General features: G+C 48.2%; 1 protein-coding gene across 1 annotated transcript in view; it reads left to right on the top strand.

Moving 5' to 3' along the window:
• ARHGAP31 (Rho GTPase activating protein 31) overlaps positions 1-20236 on the top strand; it is a 106987-nt gene extending 86751 nt beyond the window's left edge. The window contains exons 8-12 of the mRNA XM_036243259.1: positions 1060-1184; positions 6109-6171; positions 8350-8925; positions 9619-9896; positions 13601-20236. Of these exons, the coding sequence (XP_036099152.1) occupies positions 1060-1184; positions 6109-6171; positions 8350-8925; positions 9619-9896; positions 13601-16033 (3475 nt within the window). The 3' untranslated portion in view covers positions 16034-20236. The remainder of the gene's footprint in view (positions 1-1059; positions 1185-6108; positions 6172-8349; positions 8926-9618; positions 9897-13600) is intronic.

Below are 20236 nucleotides of genomic sequence, written 5' to 3'. Positions count from 1 at the left end.
CGGGTCTGGTTGCAGGTTCAATCCCCAGCCCCGGTCTGAGTCATGCGGAAGGCAATCAATCAATGTGTCTCTTATACTGATGTTTCTCTCTGTCTTTCTCTCCCTCCCTCCCATCCACTCTATCTAAAAAATCAATGGAAAAAATATCCTCAGGTGAGGATTAACAGCCCCCCTAAAAAAACATGCTGGACTTGATATCTGAGTGCTCTATGAGAACCCTGTAGAGAAAAGGTTCCTTGTGGAGCCGTGGGTTGCAGGGTTTCATCCTGGAACTTGACCAAGTCGCAATGCCGGGCGGAGCCAGAGCTGGGCCAGAGCTGGGCAAGGCATCTGTAGTGGCCCCTGGCGGTGACCCCTGGCGGCGCCGTGCTCTTGGGATCCAGTTCAGCACTCTCATTTCCCCGCCTCCTCCTGGAGGGCCTGGTGCCAGGCTTCAGGGAATGAGAGGCACCCTAATTACACTGGGCATTTCTCTGCAGTGACCACTGGCCACACCCAACAGACTGCCACTCTCCCAGGCCAGACTCTCTCCCAAATCGCTTTCTCGTACACCCGCTTTGTAGTCCATGCATGTCTTCACTGGCCCTTTCTCACCTGTGGATGTGACAGCAGCGTGGCCCACGGTGCAGGGAGCATAACAGGACTGAGGTCTATGGTGTTAGTGTTTACTGCTACAGAAAAGAGGGACCGCTGAGAACCCAAGACTAAAGTGCTTACTAGAATTCCTACCAGAATTCCCAGAACTGTGTGGTTGCTTGTGACCTCTGAGTCTCCCATCAGTCCTTGCCTGTTTGCCCCACCACTGCCTTTAATGGCATGCCTCTGCCGCTTCTCTGGGGAATGTGGTCCTTTGTTCTGACTCATGAAAGCCTAGCTTGGTCATCTAGGGCATCCCCAGACAGGGTGACAGTCGCGCTCAACTTGGACTTGAGAGAAGAATTCCCTGAAATGTCAGAGCTATTCATAACTAGAACACATTTGGGGTATTCCTTCTCAAGGTAAAAGCCCCACTGAAATGACTAGTTACCACACTAACCCCTTATGGCTTGACTCTTTTAGAAGAAAGCTCTCCAGTAAATCGAAGAAGTGGAAATCAATCTTTAACCTGGGACGTTCTGGATCGGACTCCAAGTCAAAGCTGAGTAGAAATGGGAGCGTGTTTGTGAGAGGACAGAGGCTCTCGGGTAAGAATCAACTGCAGTCGTGTCTATGAGAGATTTCCCCCAATTCTGCTCTTTAAGTCTTTGGCTTGGTCACATGAACCTCACTAGCCCTGAAAGAGAAACTTACACATTAGTCTTTCTGTTTTTACAAGAATAGTTGCAAAAAGAGTGCACAGAGAGCGCGTACACTCTTCACGCAGCTTTCCCAAATTTTAACATACTACATAATCGTAATCAAATGATCAAAGCCAGAAAATTAATGTCAGCGTAATACTATTAAACAAATTACAGGCTTTATTCCTGTTTGGCCAGTTGTCCTTCTTCTGGTCCAGGATCCAGTCCAGGAACCCACACTGCATTCGGTTGCCATGCCTCCTTCGTCTCCTCCAATCTAGAACAGGTTGTCCGTCTTTCTGACCTTGACACTTTGGAAGGGTACTGGCCATTTGTTTTGTAGAATACACCTAAGTGTGGGTTCGTCTCATGTTTTCTCACGATTAGATAGAGGTTATGAATGTTGTCCGGTCTCAGTGTGTCATATCAGGAGGCAAATGATCTCAATATCTTGTGGCTGGTGATATAACTTTGATCACTTGATTCAAGTGCTGTCTACAAGTTTTTGTTCCTGTGAAGTTACTATTTTTTCCTTTGCAGTTAATAAGTGTCTTGCGGGAGATGTTTTGAGACTACGCTAGATGTTTCTCACCATACTTTCCTCCATGAATTCTAGCATCCATCAGTGGGTCTTGCCGACAGCAGTTGTTACTGTGATGTTTGCCAAATGGTCATTTTCTAGTTCCATTATTTCTTCACATTTATTCATTGAACTCTACCATAAAGATCTGGCCCTTCTCCCCCAGAGTCAGGGTCATGATTTTAAAATAGAGATGTGAGTTATATCTGAGTAGTAAATAAGAATTAATACAGGAATGAATCAAAGGACCCACTATGCAAAGGAGAGTATAACCAATCCAGGTACTTATCGTGTTAGAAGGGAAGACCAAAGAAATTTGCCATCATGACCCCTTAGTGTTACAGATTGAAAGTATGATTTTTTTAAAATGGGGACAATAGTTATAAAAAACAAGTAGTAAAGGGTAAATGTACAAATGCAGTGAGCAAATCTTGATTGGATCCTAGTTTGAAAAAAAAAAAAAGGCTACAAAAGATAATTTGGGGGATGAATACATCGAATATTAGAATTATAAATTTTTATAGTATGCTAATGGTTCTTAGAAGACATGCTGAAGTTGAAGTGTATAAGGATGAAGTGTCACAATACTGAAATTCACTTTCCAGTGATTCAGCAAAACATCGGTGTGTAGGTAGATATAGATACAGAAATAGATAAAGCAAATATGTAGCAAAATGTCAGCCACGGATACCAACCAGGTGGTAGATTTAGAGGTCAACTTTTCTGTATGTTTGAAATTTTTAATAATAAATATTTGGAGGGGAAATGAATGCCTATAGGAAAAATAAGAGAATATTTTTCAGGATTTTTCTCGATCCCACTGATAATCTTGTGCCAGATGACAAAGCACAGATGTTCAACATCTTCCCTTTCGCCTCTTGGAGTAAAGAGGATGTCACAGGGTATAGCAGTTACAGTGGTTAAGGTTGTAAATAATAGCAGATCCAACTCAACTGGCTTCTGCAGTGAAGGGATTTATAGGGACAGAGATGTAGGGAAGGTCTCGGGTGGCGCTTTCTCATCGCCATGTTTTCCTCAGCTATGCCCTCCAGGGTGCATCCTCTTCATTCCCAAACTGCTTCGTTTGCTGCGATGTACTGGGCTTTAGTTCTGCTACAATAGTTCTGGGCTTTACCTTTGACCATCATTATGTCCAGAAGGAGAAAGAGCATCATTTTGGTCACTTGTTCTAAGCAGGGACCCCGTTTGTCCAGAAGCCCCTATCAGGCTCCCCCATCTCAATCGTAGTCACTGAGTCACGTGGATCCATCCCTATGGTCAAGGGAGTGCCCTACGCTGATTGGCTTGGGCCTGGGTTCCTGAACCAATCACTGGCTTGAGGAATGGGCTTACAGTCGGAGACTCCTAAGAAGGACAAGGGCTCTGTGAGAAGGGGGAAGGGAAATGGAGTCTGGGTAGGCATCAATATGCAGGATATAGAGAAACATTTCACAAACTACCCTGGAAAGATGGTCCAGGTGAAGAGGGTAGGTTGCCACAGGTATGATAAATCAGATAGATACAAAGCAGAATTAGGGTTCTCAAAGAAGTTAAAGGGAGGAGTATCTAGCAAGAAACTCCTTATCTATAATAAGAGATTTGCTTAAGCACATCAGAGGGAGTTTCAGTTACAGAATCAGTGATACAATCAAAGAAGTTCACCAAGTAATGAAAAGTCAAAAACAACAGAACAAAACAAGCAAAAATAAAATAAATGATTTGCATTGGTGTTGACTTAGGAAGTTTTCCATCCCTGTGTGGTTTCCAAAAGGAAGAAGTCCAAGGTGGATCACATGGCGGTAAACTCACAGAGCGCACAACATGACCCTGGACAGGGCTTCTCAGCAGGGCTGCACCTCCAAATCCCCCACAGAGTGGCCCCGCCCACAGGGTGGCCCCGCCCACTGCAGCTTTGCAGCAGGAGGTCTGCGGTGAAGTCAGAGTCATTTTTAACAGGCTCCCCAGGTGACTCTGATCTGCGGCCAGGGCTGAAAACTGCTGGATTAATATCTCATAAACAAACTAGCCAGAGGCAGATCATCACACTGGCTGCTTTTTGATAGGATGCAGGGATGAAATGAAAAAACCATCGGTGTTGATACAAGTGGCTCGCTGTGAACTTTACTCTTGCCTGTGTGGCCACTTATCACCAGAGGAGTGTTGCTGGAACCCTAGAAACTAAGGACTGGGGTGGGGGTGGGGGAGTTTATGATCATGTTCCACCCGCGTGGTCTCCCTAAGTGGCCTGTGCACTTGCAATTTGTTGAAATATGAACGTGAAAAAAAAAAAGTGAATTAATTAATCAGTGGATTAATATATTTAAATCAATTTTAATCTCTTTTAAAAACTCCTTAACTAAGGAAATTTAAAAAATTGATTCACCATGAATAGCACTGGGAATTTTTTTGGTTGGGGAACAACAGGGAAAAGGGTGTTTACCCATATTTAGAGAATGGAACAAAAATAGTAAGAAAAATTGGGGCATTGACTGAATAAAGACTCATAAACTGGTATACTGGAATTTGTATATTATCAAACAGGATTCCAGGGAACCCTTCCAAGGGAACTCCTTTGAGCGGGAAAAGCCCAAAGCCATGGGGATCATCTAAGAGGGCACTCAAGGACGGAAGATTGCCAGGTCCCAGACAGGAAAATAGAATCTAAATATAGTCACGGGCCAAGGAGCCCTGAATGCTTATTGTCTATCCAGAAAAGGGGCCAGGGAATCCGTGGTGACTGTTCCCGAAGGCAGCTGCTGTGGCCACCAAGGCCACAAGGAGAGGTGCACACGGATGGCCCGGCAGACAGAAGTGCGGCTCCCCCCCTGGACACTCAGGGTCCTGGGGCCCCGCCCTCAGGGCTGGCCAGCGGAAGTGCAGCTCCCAGGGAACAAGGGAAACGCTTGTTTCAGGATACAGGAACCAAGTGTCGCTGGCCAGGCAGTTTGAGGATAATAAATCAGTTTGTAACGTGTAAAAGTAGCAGATCTTCAAAAGATTAGAATTCTGACTTACGTTGGAGGTGAGGAGGGTGAAGGCACCCTTGCCATCCCCAGGGGTTTGAGTGAAGACGGCTGTGTGCTCTCTGCCGTGGGCCCCAGGCAAAGAGAGGCCCGAGGCGGGAGGCCCGGGAACTAATGCAGAGCCTCCAGAAGGAGCGGGTTTGGAGCAGGAGGACAAAGGTGGAAACTTTCAAAGAGGAACAAAGCTCAGTTTGGGTTGAGGCCAACTCTGAGTGCTTCTTTTAGAGCCATCTTCCAGCTTCCCTTTTGTTGCTGAACCCTGATCTCTCCCGAATAACAACAACAAGTTACTTTTTATTGAGCATCTACCCTATTCTCAGTCAGTGCAGTCTACTTATTTTATATGCATTACTCATTTAGTCCTCAGCTCTATTCGTCCTCATTGTACATGTGAAAAACGGAAGGTTAGGAGAGATCAACTGCTTATCTCAAGTCACAGGGCCCAAGAGTGGCAGAGTTGAGATTCAAGGCCAGATCCGGAGACTCAAGTTACCTGAAAGCCGCGAGTTCTGGGGCCCCCACTCAGCTTCCAAACCGCCCTCTTTCCCCTCCAGTTAATTCAGCTCCCTCAAAAGAGATATCTGTGAAAATGCCTAATCCTGCACCTGGAATGAGTTCTTACTTATATTTAAGCTTCACTCTTCCAAAACCCTGCTTAGGTGGCTTATGAAGATGCAGAGTCCACCAGGCACACAGTAGGTGCTCAGAAAAGGCTTGTTTGCTTGGTGTCTGGTCCAAGGAGCAGAGCTGCACGTGGGAGGAAGGTGACCAGGTCCCCGGGCCCTCTCACCTGTTGTACCACATCCTCAGGGCAGAGAGATATGGCTGTAGCCAAGACTCCTGCCCTCTGGCCGGCCAAAGGGAGGGGCTGCCTGGAGCCTCGTGGGTTTACCCCATAGCCGGATCTTTGAGTCTTGTTGTACAATAACACTGGGCTCAGGACTCCTCATTTGCTAATAGCTAGTATCTGACAAAGGTGTATCGATCTTTATCTGTATACTGTTACTACAGCCCCGATCTACAGACACCGTTTTTATAAGGTCAGTCCCACTCAGAAAGTAGGAACATCTAGGGTGGAGTGGGGGAATGTTTTCCACAGGGGGAAATTATAAATACTTGGAAAACTTTGCTAAAGAAAGTTTTCTTGTGTGCCGACAGCTCGACCTATTGTTCTGAACACTTCCTCTTACTGTGCATTCAACAGAGATATTTTTTCTTTTGTCTTTAGTGGAAAAAGCTACTATCCGGCCAGCTAAAAGCATGGACTCGCTGTGCTCAGTGCCCGTGGAAGGTGAGAGTTTACAGTTGTGTCTGGAACTGCGGAGACCGCTGGGAGGCTGGAGTTGCCACACTAGACTTGCCTTCATTAGCTGCTGGGACTGCTCGTCGCGTCACAGTCATGCGCAATCCCCCCAAGTCCCTCCTTGGCTTTTTTTTTTTTTTTTTAGAGAGGGAAAGGAAGGGAGAGAGAGATAGAAACATCAATGTGGTCCCCACTGGAGATCGAGCCCCACAACCCAGGCATGTGCCCTGACCGGGAATTGAACCAGGACCTCTCAGTCCATGGAATGAAAGGGGCTCACATTGCCCTTTCATTAACCCCTCCCTGGACTCCACTGCAGGGCAAGGCCTAAACGGCCATCCTCTAACCACAGATGGAGACAACAGCTACTTATGTTTCCACCTGAACCAGGCAAAAGGGAACCTGAAAACCAAGGCAAGAGCCAGGCACTGGTTTATACCTCAGAGTTTTGTGCCTCGATGCTTACGAATCTTGAATTTGCGCGTTTCCATAAACATTAGCTTCATCGTACTTGTCAAGTGATCGTTTGAGTTGGTAGATTCATTCATCAGTAAACATTGATAAGCACCAGCTTGGCATGTAGCTGGTCCCCCCTTGTGGGAGTAGATGTGTGCACAGTTGCAAGCTGTGTGACACCTATCATCAAAGCAACACCTCACTACCTTGGTTCTTACAGCTGTAGCCTTCAGGGCTGACTTGTCGGTACCTCCCTTTCTGCTACATGGCCCACGGCACTGCTACAAGTTACAAGGCACAGGACTTCCCTAGAACAGCCTGCACACCCCATCTTTACCCCGTGACTTTCCGACCCCTTTAGAGAAAACAGTCTGTTCTTTGATAAATGAAGCAACCTGAAATAATACAGAAAATCTTGAGAACAACTTTTAAAAATAATCATCAACTTGTAAAACCCTGAGTGAACTCTTTTTTAAATTGACTCAATATTTTTCTCATTTTCTCGCCTTTCTATGCATCCATTTGCTTTGGTTGTGAAAACCCCTTCAGGCAATTCTTGCCCAGTTTTACAGAATTTGACATTTCCAAATCCAGGTCAGCACTTTCATGGGCGTTGGGCAGGTTATCTAACCTCGCCAGTCTCTTTCCTCGGGAGTTAGAGATTATCACGCTTCCCCTGCAGAGCAGTGGTGAGAATTTTAGACCTAATGTCACATGTCCAGCAGAGCACTTAGTCCCTAGTGGGGATTACTTCCCAGATCCCAGGCAACTCACGTGTCATCTCCTAGCTTACTTGTTTCCCATACAGATCTTTTTCTTCTTTGTCTTCATTTCTCAGTCAGCCAGGAACTCACTCCTCATAACTGGGCTTTGTAACGTGGAATTAATTTGCATTTCTAGTTTCTCATCTTCTGAATCAGCAGGAGGAAGCCTGGGAAAAGGGAGAAAGGTCTAGCTGAGAACAGCATTTGTTTCCTTGCCTGGAAATCGAACCCCTGTTTGGGTCCATCTGCCAGAGGAGGCTTAAAACAATAAGTTCCAAAAAGTAAAATAAGATTCTGTTATTTTGCCCTTTTTGTCTCCTTCAATTTGAACAATCGTCATCTGCCATCTCCCATTCGTCTTTTTATTTTTCCATGATCTACATTTTTTGCTTGGTGGATGACCGCTCTGTTTCGCAATCTTAGCAGTATTTATTTATTTATTTTATCCTCACCGAGGACATTTTTGGCACTTACCTTCAGACAGAGCAGGAGGGAGAGAGGGAGGAAGAGAGAGAGAGAAACATTGACTGGGTGCCACCTACACGACCCCAACCGGGGCCAGGGACAAATTGCAACCGAGATACGTGCCCTTAGTGGGAACCAAACCCAGGGCTCTCTGGTCCGCAGGCTCAGGCTCTAACCACTAGCCAAACCGGCCAGGGTAGCAGTGGCCTTCTTTTGGAAACGCCTCTACTTGCAAAGCTGGAAAGAGATACACGTGACACACAGCAAACGTCCTTATCAGGGCATCGCCACACAGCGGGCACATGAGAAGATGCTTCCTTTCTTGTCAACCAGATGTGACGGTCCTGTCTGATCAGGGCAGCAATGCCCTCAGTTGAATGCTACGCCTGTCCAGGTGTTGCATGCCTTCCCTGACTGGAAGGCTGTGCAGTTGTGTGTGTGCCCAGGCTGCTGACCAGGTGTTTGTCTGCTTTTTTACTAGGGAAAGAGACCAAAGGAAATTTCAGTCGCACAGTCGCCACTGGTGGATTTTTTATTCCAGCAGCGAAAATGCACGCAACTAGCACTGGCAGCTCCTGTGACCTCACCAAGCAGGAGGGGGACTGGGGCCAGGAGGGGATGCCGGCGGGGGCCGAGGGCGGCTTTGACATGAGCAATGACCGAAGCCAACTCCCGGGTGCTCAGGCCCGGCCCCCGCCCGAGCAGCTGAAGGTGTTCCGGCCCATCGAGGATCCTGAAAGTGAGCAGACGGCCCCGAAGATGCTGGGGATGTTCTACACCTCGAACGACAGCCCCAGCAAGTCCGTCTTCACCAGCAGCCTCTTCCAGATGGAGCCCTCGCCCCGTCACCAGCGCAAGGCACTGAACATCTCTGAGCCCTTTGCTGTATCCGTGCCCCTCCGCGTGTCAGCTGTCATCAGCACCAACAGCACCCCGTGCAGAACACCCCCAAAGGAGCTGCAGTCTCTGTCCAGCCTGGAAGAGTTTTCTTTCCAGGGGCCAGAGAGTGGAGGTTGGCCTGAAGAGGAGAGACCACCAGGAGCTGAGACTTCTACAGGTAAAGCAGCGGGAAGAGGCCCTCTTTCCATTGCACGAGATTAAAAACGAGACAAATTTGCTTAAACAGAGTTTATGAGACAATGTCCTAAAGTGGCTAAAACTGTGGGCTGTGAGCCAGACTGCCTGTCAAGAAGCTGTCAATCACAGTCACAATGTACCTTTGTAGCCTGGTGCAAATAAAGATTTCTGTGACCGTAGGCAACAAGTCTTGACTTCTCAGGGTCTGAATGTACTTACCTGTGAAGTGAAAGATTGGATTGAGCAGAGTTTCTCAACCTTGGAACTTGGGGCTGGTTAATTCTTTTTTGTGGGGGATTGTCCTATGCTTTGTAGAGTATTTAGCAGCACCTGTGGCTTCTACCCACCAGTTACCACTCCCACCTCCCAGTTGTGACAGGCAAAACTGTCTCCAGACACCACCAGATGTCCCCTGGGGAGGGGAGGAGCATAATGATCTTCAGTTGAGAACCACTGGACGAGATGGTCTTCCATCTCTGACAGTGTGATTCTGGGATCTGAGCACAGGACATTGCTAGGAGGAAACTGTAGAGAATGTGAGAGAGCAGTGAGCTGGGAGAATTCCCTCCATCCTTGGGAAGCAGGACTAGTCCAGGTCAGTGACCGCTGGAACGACCTCTCTTAAAGTGAGTTATCAATCTCTTTCAACCGATAACTCTCATCCTCATTGCAGCTTCTGTACCTAAGAAGGTGGCTCTTGAGGACGCCAAGCCAGGACCAGAAGCAGCGAGGACAGAGGAGTGCAGCAAAGGCCTTTCCCTGGACCCAGGAGCCCAACTGGAGGAGAAGAAAACCTCAGAAATCTCCCTGAGCTGTCAACATTCAAGTGAATTGGAGAAGAGGCCCGATCCAGAGAAGGGGGAGGAGGGGCGAGAGGCTGGCCAGGTGGAGTCCAGTGCTCTGCAGGAGAGCCCCACGGCCAGGGCAGAAGGGGTGCTTCTCCATGAGATGGTAAGGTGCACCACTGTCTGGCCCAGCCAGGAGAGTCCTCTGTTGCCCAAGTAGATTTTTTTTTGTTTTGAAGAACCAATTTCTACCAAAGGGATTTTAGGAGACAACCTTCTAATCAGATCTTGGATTTTTTTTTTTTTCACAGAGGTCCTACAGTAATGGGAAGTAATCACCCAGCTCAGGTTCCCTAGGACAGACTCAACTCTAAATATTTCTGACCCAAAGTCACCATAAACCAGTAATCTGCCCTTAGGTTGTAATGACATTCAATCCCAGGAGCAGCACAAAATCTGCTTGTCATATCCCGGTCCCAAAGGTGCTGCCCGTTCGTGGAGCCAGCTCTCTTCTTCCAGACCCCTGATGGACAGTGTCTATGTCTGTAAAATCTTCTGTACTAGTTCCAGAATCCATTCCTTCTTCCATGGCTTCTAGAGCAGTTAAAACATGATACCAGAGCTTACTAAACCTCTTCCACTTTTTAGAGGTGGAACTTTCTAAGGATTTTTGGGGTGTCCATGCATAAAATGAAAGGGTAAGGTGGTTTTCCATGGAGGATCCCTGCATTTGGGAGGCAGCTCTGTGACCTGGAGGCGTGTGCCGGAGGGGGTAGGCAGCTCTCTTCTTTCCACTTGTGTCCAGGGTCTTGGTTTCCAGGACATGCACAAACGGCCCATGTGCTGAGGTTAGGGCAGCACCGGCGCACCATGGTGGCCGCGGGAGGCTGTAGAAGGTTCCCTGTAAGACATGTTTGCATCTGTAGGAGAAGGACACAGAGATTACTGTAGTGATTACATTTTGGAAGGGATCAAGTAGCACTGGAAGGAGAACCAGGTTGGGTTGATGGGAACAAGTAAAGTCATCAACGCATTCATTCATTCATTTAAAATCCTGTGCTAGACACCTACTTAGTGCCAGGCCCTCTGCTGAGAGAGCACTGCGGTGTACGTGATGGTCACTGTCCCTGCCTTCTTGGACCTGGCAGCTCAGCAAGTGAAAGGTCTGAAAGGTCACTGAAGTAATGTCTAGGGTGATATGGAAGTATAGAGTTTCGTGGGAGCATATAACAGGAGAACCCAACCTAGCCAGAGGGAGGAGGAGGGTCCAAAGGGTCAGGGAAGGCTTCTGTGAAGAACAGACATTTAGACTGAGAACTTAGCTAGAAGAAAGAGGTAGAGAGCAAAATGGAAAGCAAAAGGCTCCCCAGCAAAAAGAGTAAGCTGTGCCGTGAATCTGAGGTGGGGAAGAGCATGAAAGGTTTAAGGAATGGGAACGAGGCCAGAGAGCAGGAACCTGGGCCAGAGAAAGCGAGGCTCGCGGGAAAGCAGAGGCCATGAGAGGCAGGGCTGCTTGGAAGGGACTTAGAGATGAACCTAAGGGCAATGGACACTCCTCTGATTTGTTTAGAATTTTATCTTTTGAAGGTCATGCTATTCCGTGAGGAGAATGGCTTGGAAAAGGGCAGAGAGGAGGGAGATGCCAGTTAGGAGGCTAGTGTGTGCAGAGCAGGTGTGAAGACAGTGTGGGGCACTGAGGATGGAAGGCTTTAGGAGCTACGGAGAAGGCAGAGTGAGCAGGACTTGGTGAAGGGTTGAATAAGGAGTGAGACAGAAGGAAGAGTCAAGGACACCTAGGAGGTTTCTGAGTTGAGCAAAAAAATGCACCATAGTTCACTTACTGATAGGGCAGAGAGTGGAGTGCAGGGAGGGTTAGATGTTCATTTATTAACCTAAAGTTATTGATTTCTTAGCGAGGGATTACTTGCTGTAGGTGCTGAGGAGAGTAAAGAGGAGTGAAAGGCTTCCCCTGCCCTGAAGAAGGCACAGCCTAGTAATGAAATAGAAACATACAAATAAAGAGTTATTTGAAAAAAATATCTCAAAAGAAAACAATGAATCAATTTCAATTCAACAGACCTCCCCCCCCCCCCCCGATTGATTTTAGAGAGGGAGGAAGGGAGAGAGAGAGAGATATAGAAACGTCGATGAGAGAGAACATCGATTGGCCACCTCCTGCATGCCCCCCACTGGGGATCGGGCCCACAACCTGGGCATGTGCCCTGACCAGGAATCAAACCAGCAACCTCTTGGTGCATGGGTCAATAATCAACCACTGAGCCACACAGGCCGGGCTCAGCAGACCCTTTATTGGGCAACTGTCCACTGTGTACTGGGCATCATTTGGCCTTGAGGAATCAAAGACAAATGAAACACAGTCCCTGGCCTCAAGGAGCTCACGGTCCACTAGAAACGATGAAACAAGCACCAAACAAAGTGTAATATGAAACGACAGGTGATCAGAGCCAGGTGAGAAGTGATGTCAGGTTGGCAGCTGGTCAGACTTCTCAGAAAGACCCACACCCCCACAGGATGGAGATGCCTCCCGGATGCTTCTCCTTGGAACAGCATTAGGTCTTGAGACAAGAAATGAAAGGAACTGGAAACTGTTTCCCTGGAGCTGACCAGGCCCCTCTTCATCCCCTTCGTGTCTGCAGCCTGGGTTTTGTGTAGGGCAAGGGGGAAGTCGAACAAAGAGAAACTGGACTTGAGGAGAGACAAAAGACAATAAACCAGGTGGAGGAAGAGGCACCCCATCACATTGACAGTGGTTATTTGTGGGTCATAGGAATATAACATTTTGCTGTTTTTGTATTCTTCTTTCTTTTAATATGTGTTAAATTTTTTTCCATGTGAAGTGTGTATTTTTTTAGTAACAAGGAAAAAAAGCTATATGTATTTCTTTGCACAGCAGGTTTCGGGGCAGGAGTTCACATTTTCATTCCAAGGGAGAATCTCCTCATGCACCATTCTGTAAACCTGCAGTTCAGTAAGACCAGGCGCTTTGTTTCTTTCCTAAGGCATCAGTGCACAGGGATTATGTGCTTATGTCCTGATGTAGACTCAGCTGGCTTTCAATCCTGCTGTGCTCCTGTGTGATTTGAGGAAATTGTTTAATCTATTTGATCATAAGTCTCCTCATCTCTAAAGTGGAAGTAATTATAGTAATAGTTATCTCTGAGGGTTGATGGGGAAATTAAACAAGAAAATACAGTTAAAGTACAGTTGACCCTTGGTATCCTCAGGGGATTAGTTCTCAGGCTCCCTTGGAGAGCAAAATCCACTATTCTATATATAAAATGGCATAGGCCCTGGCCGATTTGGCTCAGCAGTTGGAGCGTCAGCCTGCAGACCAGAGAGTCCTGGATTCGGTTTTCACTAGGGGCACATACCAAAAAATAAAAATAAAAAAATAAAATGGCATAGTACTTGCATATTACCTGTGCATACCTTCCAGCACTTTAAATCATCTCTAGATTACTTATAATACCTAATACCATGCAAACACTATGTAAATAGCTGTTAATACTGCATTGTTTAGGAAATAGTGATCAGAAAAAAGTCTGACCATGTTCAGTACAGGTATCATAGGCCTAACTACATAGTACACGTCAGCAACAAAGTAACATTCTGACCTGGGGTTAGTTGAACCTGTAGAGGCCGAATCCCAGATATGGAGGGCCAACTGTATGTTAAGGCACATGGTACGCACTGAGTAAACATCCAACCATTGTTAGTGCTGTACCCTTTATCTGCGGAGGAAGCACAGCCTGGCACTGCTCCAGTCCCTTCACTCTCTTGGCAGACAGTGAGGACGACAGCCCTGAGACTCCTTGGTTCTAAAATGATCAGTCTCTTGATGTTTTTCAGGATGAAGATGATCTGGCCAGCACCCTGATCTGGCCTGAGATTCAACAGGAGCTGAAAATCGTTGAATCTGAGGAGGAACTGTCCTCGTTGCCACCGCCTGCTGTGAAGAGTAGCCCATCTCAGCCCATTCTTGAGTCAAGTCCAAAGCCTCTTGCTACCCCAGAGCCTCCTGGGAGCTTGCCCTGTGTCTCCACCCCAGCTCCAGTCTCCACCTTTTTGGAGGAGCAGACTAGGGATCCAGGCAAACAGAGCACACAGAGGGCTCCCACAGCAGCCAGTAGAGAAAAGCCAGAGACGACCAGCAGCCTCCACAGATCTGAGACTGAGAAGGGCCAGCGCCCAGACACCACCAGCCCGGCTCCTCTAGAAATCGTTCCAGTTGAGACAGCTCCTCCACAAGCAAGGGCGGAAGTGGGAGGCCCAGGGGAGCTGTCTCCTCTGCTCCCGCCCACTCCACCCCCTCTAACTCCTCTGGAGGAGGCACCTCAAGTCCAGCTATGGAAGAATGGCCCTGAGAAGGAAGACGCATCAGAGAATGTAAGGGCAAACCCACATGTAGACCCGCTGAAGTCCCAAGGCAGCCCTGGGGTCTCCAGTCGTTGTCAGGGAGACAAGGCCTCTGCAGGACAGAGCGAGAAACAAAAGTCAAAGAATGCTGCTCCGGATGCGAAAGGCTCTGGCTTTCCAAGCCCAGGAAAGGAGGTTGAGCTCTCCCAACAAAGAGAGGGGGACGCAGCCCATTCAGTACAGGAGCCCTCAGACTGTGACGAAGATGATACTGTGACAGACATTGCCCAGCATGGCCTGGAGATGGTGGAGCCCTGGGAGGAGCCCCAGTGGGTGACAAGTCCCCTTCATTCCCCCACCCTGAAAAATGTGCAAGAGGCCCAGGTGCAGGCCCCTCAGGGCCACCGCTTGGAGAAGAGGCTTTCCCACAGGCCGAGCCTTCGCCAGAGCCATTCTCTGGACAGCAAAACCACGGCCAAGAGCCAGTGGACTCTCGAGGGTCCCTCCTCCAGCAGCTGTGCTGACCTTGAAGCAGAGAGGAACTCTGACCCTCTGCAGCCCCTGGCACCCCGGAGAGAGATTACTGGATGGGATGAGAAAGCCCTGAGATCCTTCAGAGAGCTCTCTGGCCTGAAAGGGACAGAGGTTCTTCCCAGCCAGAAGGGACCAGGTGGTCTGCAGCCCAAGGCAGCAGAAACCAGCCCTGTCAGCCCAGCAGAGGGAAAGGAACTGGGGACACACCTGGGACACTGCAACCCTCAGAAAGAGCAAGGTAGTGTGCCTAGACCAGGGAGCAGCAAGGAGAATTCACCTCGTGTGCAGGACAGCACCTCGCCTGGACAGCCTCCCCCAAAGTTACAGCTGAAGAGCACTGAGGGTGGGCCCCCAAAAGGGAAAAATAGGCCTTCTTCCCTGAACTTGGACTCTGCCATCCCCATCACTGACCTCTTTCGTTTTGAGAATGTGGCCTCATTCGGTTCACCTGGAATGCAGCTCTCTGAGCCTGAAGACCCAAAGGCCACGTGGATGGCCTCATCTCACTGTAAAGTAGACCCCTGGAGGGTTTGCTCCCAGGACTCTCAGGACCTGGACATTGTCGCTCACGCCCTGACAGGCCGCCGTAACTCAGCTCCCGTCAGCGTGTCAGCTGTGAGGACCTCCTTCATGGTCAAGATGTGCCAGGCCAGGGCGGTGCCAGTCATTCCACCCAAGATTCAGTACACACAGATCCCACAGCCCCTGCCCCCGCAGAGCCCAGCGGAGGATGGGGCGCAGCCTCTGGACAGGAGCCAAGAGGAACCCAGCTCAACTGGTGGGACCTCTTGGAAACCTGCCAAAGGTGATTCTCTCTCTTCCTTGGAAAGCCCGAGGGAAGAGAAACCAAAGCAAGACACAGGAGCCATGGAGTCCTTGCCAGTGGATGCCACCACATCCTGTATGTGTGAGGGGCCCAGCGTTTCTCCAGAACCGGGTGCGGCTAACTTGCTCTCCACCCAGGACGCAGGAGCGCAGTGCCGAAAGCGCTCATCAGAGACAGAGCCATCTGGGGACAACCTTCTTTCTTTAAAACTAGAGCGACCATCAGGGGGTGCTAAGCCTTTCCACAGGTCAAGACCAGGAAGACCTCAGAGCCTAATCTTATTCAGCCCTCCTTTCCCCATCATGGACCATCCACCTTCCTCCACAGGTTCAGATTCCAAGGCCCTGCTGTCCCCTATCAGAAGTCCCACCCAGACAGTTTCCCCTGGCCTTCTGTGTGGGGACTTGGCAGAAAACACGTGGGTCACCCCGGAAGGGGTTACCCTTAGGAATAAAATGACCATTCCTAAGAATGGCCAGAGACTAGAGACCTCAACCAGCTGTTTTTACCAGCCCCAGCGGAGGTCGGTGATTCTGGATGGAAGAAGTGGGAGGCAAATAGAGTGACTTCGGTTCCTCTGCTGGCGTCTGGAGAAGATGCCACGATTCATCTGGAACGTATTATAGGGCCAACTTACCACTAGTCCAGACACAGGTTATCCAAGCCTGGGCTTACTTTGGCCTCTTCTTCTCTTCCGTTAGCCTTTTGACCATGTATTAATTAGTCCGTTTGTTAGAGGAGAGGTCAAGGGAAGGACCAGGGATGAAATAGATAAGTCTGCGTGAGCAGGTGGGAAGGGTCAGGGAAGGGAGAGGATGAAATGCTCGCCCGCAGTGAGATCTGGGGCTTGTCTGTGGGTTGCGTCACCCCCCATTGCCACTCCGTGTTCCTGTGGCAAGCTGGACGTGATACTGACCCTTGAAAGAGAGATCCTTTGTGTTGAAAAATGTTGCTACTGCGGTTTGAAGGCCTCCTCTTTACTTCCTGCTTTGTAATGCTCGTTAAGGCATGTGTTCTTTTAGACCAGTTTTCTGATAAGCTTTGTAAAAGTGTACTCTCCAGAATAGCAGCAGATTTGGAAAAGCAAACTAACGTACACTTAGATCTCCCAGTGGGTGGATTTACTCATGCTCTTTCTCTGGAATTTCTGCTGACCTGCCCAACACAGCTCTTTATATCAGCATAGAAAATTAGAATCCACACTGAAGAGCCAACTCAGACTGGCACAATCTAAGGAGACTCTCTGGCTCTGGCTTTTATTCATTCGGGACTCCAGCAGCCACTATCCTTCTCTCTCCGATTTATAAATCCAGTAGGGGGTGGGGGCTAAGCTGAGGGCTACCTCCATGAAAGGTGCTGCATCTCCATTCAGGTGTGCAATAGAGATCTGCCTCCATTTCAGCATCCTAGTCCAGAAACAGGAGGTCACCTTGGAGGAGAGCCTGACACGTAGACAGAACTACGCTCCACGCTGAATGTGTTCACTTTGGTGAGGCGTCAGCAGCAGTCGCCTCCAGCTCAGCTTCACGCTCTCACGCTCGGCTGGGAGAAAAGTGCAGGAGAAGGTGGGGCGCCCTAGCAGGGCGGCCATCCCCACCACCTGATGGCAGCCGCCCTTCTGAAGATGTTTTTCATCTTAGCCCGTGGATGCCTTCCTTCCTCCCTATCCCTTCATTGCTCAAGAACAGATGGAGCCACCCTTCCGCAATCCCCCTCATCCACCCCCCACCCCAGGCACTCAAACTTGCCCTCTCCTGTCTATATAAAAGCAGAAGCAATAAGCCAACCTGATTTTATGTCACTTATTTAGAACTTCAAATGGTTCTTTCCTTTTCAGCTGGAGAGAGGAAGAAGTAATATAACCTGCTGGCAGATTTTGGTGCTCCCTCAAATAGGGCTTTGCAGGAGCCTTTCTCAAGGCCAAACCCATCGGGGTATCAACACCTTTAAACCTTCTAAGACAACTATCTTGTTTGAAAAACAAGAAAAATAGACCTATTTTCAGCCCTCTGCACCTCCTCTCAGGTTCAAGTCTGGCAGAGCTCTGTCCAGAAGCTCAGTCATTGCAGAAATTTCTCTAAAGGCCAGCAGTCCCTCTGGGCAGTACCTCACATCCAAGGCTGGTGCTGGGCTGGAAAGAAGATGAACTCGAGTTATCTCCTCCAGTGATACATATTCCTCTCTCCCCCTCTTCCCTGATAAGCCTTGCAGTTTGGAGGCCCAGTCCTGTCCCCTTTAAGCTGGCGTCTGCAGCAGGGGTGAGTGTCTGTAGCCGGACCAGGCCAGCGTATGTGTTCTGCTTTCAGGGGCCCCGAGATGAGCCAGCAGGGGAGTGGTCAGTAGGCCTTTGGCCAGTTTCTTTACATTCCCACTAGGTGAGCAAGACATCGGACCAACAGCCAATGAGATGTCAACCCCTAAGAAAAGTCCAAGGGTATGGCATTCTTCCCCCCAAGGAAAGCAAGGTGAAGAAATATTGTGGTGACAGATGAGAAAGGCCATGTTCAGGAGATTTGGAAAGCGCATTCCTGCCTTATCAGAGAATGTGAGCAGATAGCGAGGCTTTCTGCCCATCTCAGTGGTGTCTGCACTTTGATAAAGACCTGCTCCAGTGGGAATGCACTGGAGGGAAGGACCGCACTTTGTTGCGCCAGCAGAACTCCGAGCCGAGTCATGAAACATTTAAACTATTTTGTGATTATTTTAAATTTATGTCTGTAACATTTAGAGGCTATCTTTTTATTTGGGCACAGGCTTTGAAGCCACTATTTACATATTAACAAGTGAGTTCAAGTTGAGGCACCCAAGTGGATGTATTAAATGGCTGATGTGTTCCTGAGGCTGACATCTCTCATTTGTAGCATCATCTTCAGGAGCGTGGTGGGGATGTAGATGTCCTCCTGAGACACGGTGACACCTGTCTGGAGATATTTCTTACTCTGAGCTTCCCTAGCCAGGCAATCCAAAAGGCCTCGGGAGCAGACTCACTTCTCAATGTCCCACTGCGGAAGTGTGGGCTTCTCCTTTGTCACCCAGCCTGTCAACTGTCAGAACATATTCATTAACTTCCTGTGGGCTGGGGCTAGCCTGGCTCTGAGGAAATTCCATTCCAATGCACAGAAAACTTATCATCTATTGTCCCTGAAACTGTTCCTCAGAATGCCCCCAGATTACCTATCTGGTCACCCACTTGGGACTGAAAAATGAACCCCTGAGAATGGCTGGTTGGGAGGGACAGGAGAGGCACTACTGTGGTTGGGAGGAGCTGCAGATGCCCTAGAAAGGGCTGCAGAACCAAATCCTCAAAGGGCTACCTCAACTATCCGTCCTCTAAATGGGGCTGGCTGATTTTAAACGTCAGATTTGAAGTGTTTTCTTTCAGTGTTAATGGTTGCTTAAGAAGATAGTAACATATATATATTTGCCCAGTGGACTAGAAGAAATTGGTTTTTATTCTCTGCTTCATGTGGACTATGAAGAGACCTGACCAAGAACCCCATTAAGTTACTGTTAGACTAAAATTCAAAACAATTGTTTACATCAAAATTCTGGGGAAATAAAAAATGTAAACATTATAACCCTCAACAGATAATATTTCTCAAGAGCTTAGTAACATTGTGGCTGGGCACTTTAGAACTCTGCAATCCTCGAAGAGGCTAATGAAAAAAGGGGGAGGGATGGGAGCAAACGTAACAGCCTATAAACAATCAGGAGCAAGACTTAAAACCATTAAGTTATCAAATGAAAGCAAAAAGGGGAAAATGTAGCAAATGGCATCTCTTAATAGGATTATTACTAGTGTTCAAGTTACCTACTGGCTGTCATCAAATTAAACAATTGCAAGTTCAATAGAAAGTACTAGGGAGACACCCGGGCACTGAGATTTTTGCTTTGATCATTAAAATAAACAGAGAGTAGGAACTAAGAATAAATAGTCCCGAGGTTTTCTGTGGTCTTTACTGGTTGTTGGGCTATGACGTCCTGTTGGATCTCTGCAGATGTGTGAGGTCATACCAGTGTCCCATACTCCTTGAGAGTTGTTTTAGGGACTTCCATCCTCACAACATGGATTAACTCCTGTTGACAATGAAGTTGGGTGGGACAGTCATTGGTCTACACGGGCCTTGGATTCCTGCCTGAAGAGGTGCTGGGGAACATAAGATTCATTTATCTGAGGTTGAAATGGGAAATGTTCGGGGTAGGTCCAATTCCCATCAGGATTGATTAGAGCTAAATTCTACCACGACCTGTCCTGTTGACAATACAAGTCTTGGGGTTAAGTGTTGCCAAGAGTATGATTTGAGGCACTTCCAGCAGGAAAATCAGCTCAAAATGTGGAATAGCAAAGAACAGGTCCTTTGTCAACACCTTTTCTAGCAAAGTCAGGCCAGAGGGGGGAGCGAGGGCACCTCGCCACGCATGAAGAGGAGGCGGAGACTGTTGAAGGGTAATTGCCTGAGATCAGTGTCAGTCCAGATAGGATGACATTTGGGAACACCAAAGACTGATTGGCACACAGTGGATCATTTAGTAGCCTTGAGGTTCACAGGCACTGCAGGGATCACTTCTACTTCTCTATGAGGATGGAGGAGGGATGTAACGAAATAAAAGAAACCCATTAAGTAAATAGCCACGCATTTTACTGGATGAATCACAATGCTTTGCAATAACTTAATGCCATCGTACTTCCTGGCTTCTAATTCTGCAAGGTAAAGCACTTTTTCAAAGGAGTCTATTAGAAAGTCACATGATTTCAGCTGTTTGTTGAG

Source organism: Molossus molossus, unplaced genomic scaffold, assembly GCF_014108415.1.
Source record: "Molossus molossus isolate mMolMol1 unplaced genomic scaffold, mMolMol1.p scaffold_m16_p_5, whole genome shotgun sequence".
NCBI classification, from domain to species: Eukaryota; Metazoa; Chordata; class Mammalia; order Chiroptera; family Molossidae; genus Molossus; species Molossus molossus.
Note: the sequence above shows the minus strand (reverse complement) of the source record. Positions and strands in the feature narration are given on the sequence as shown.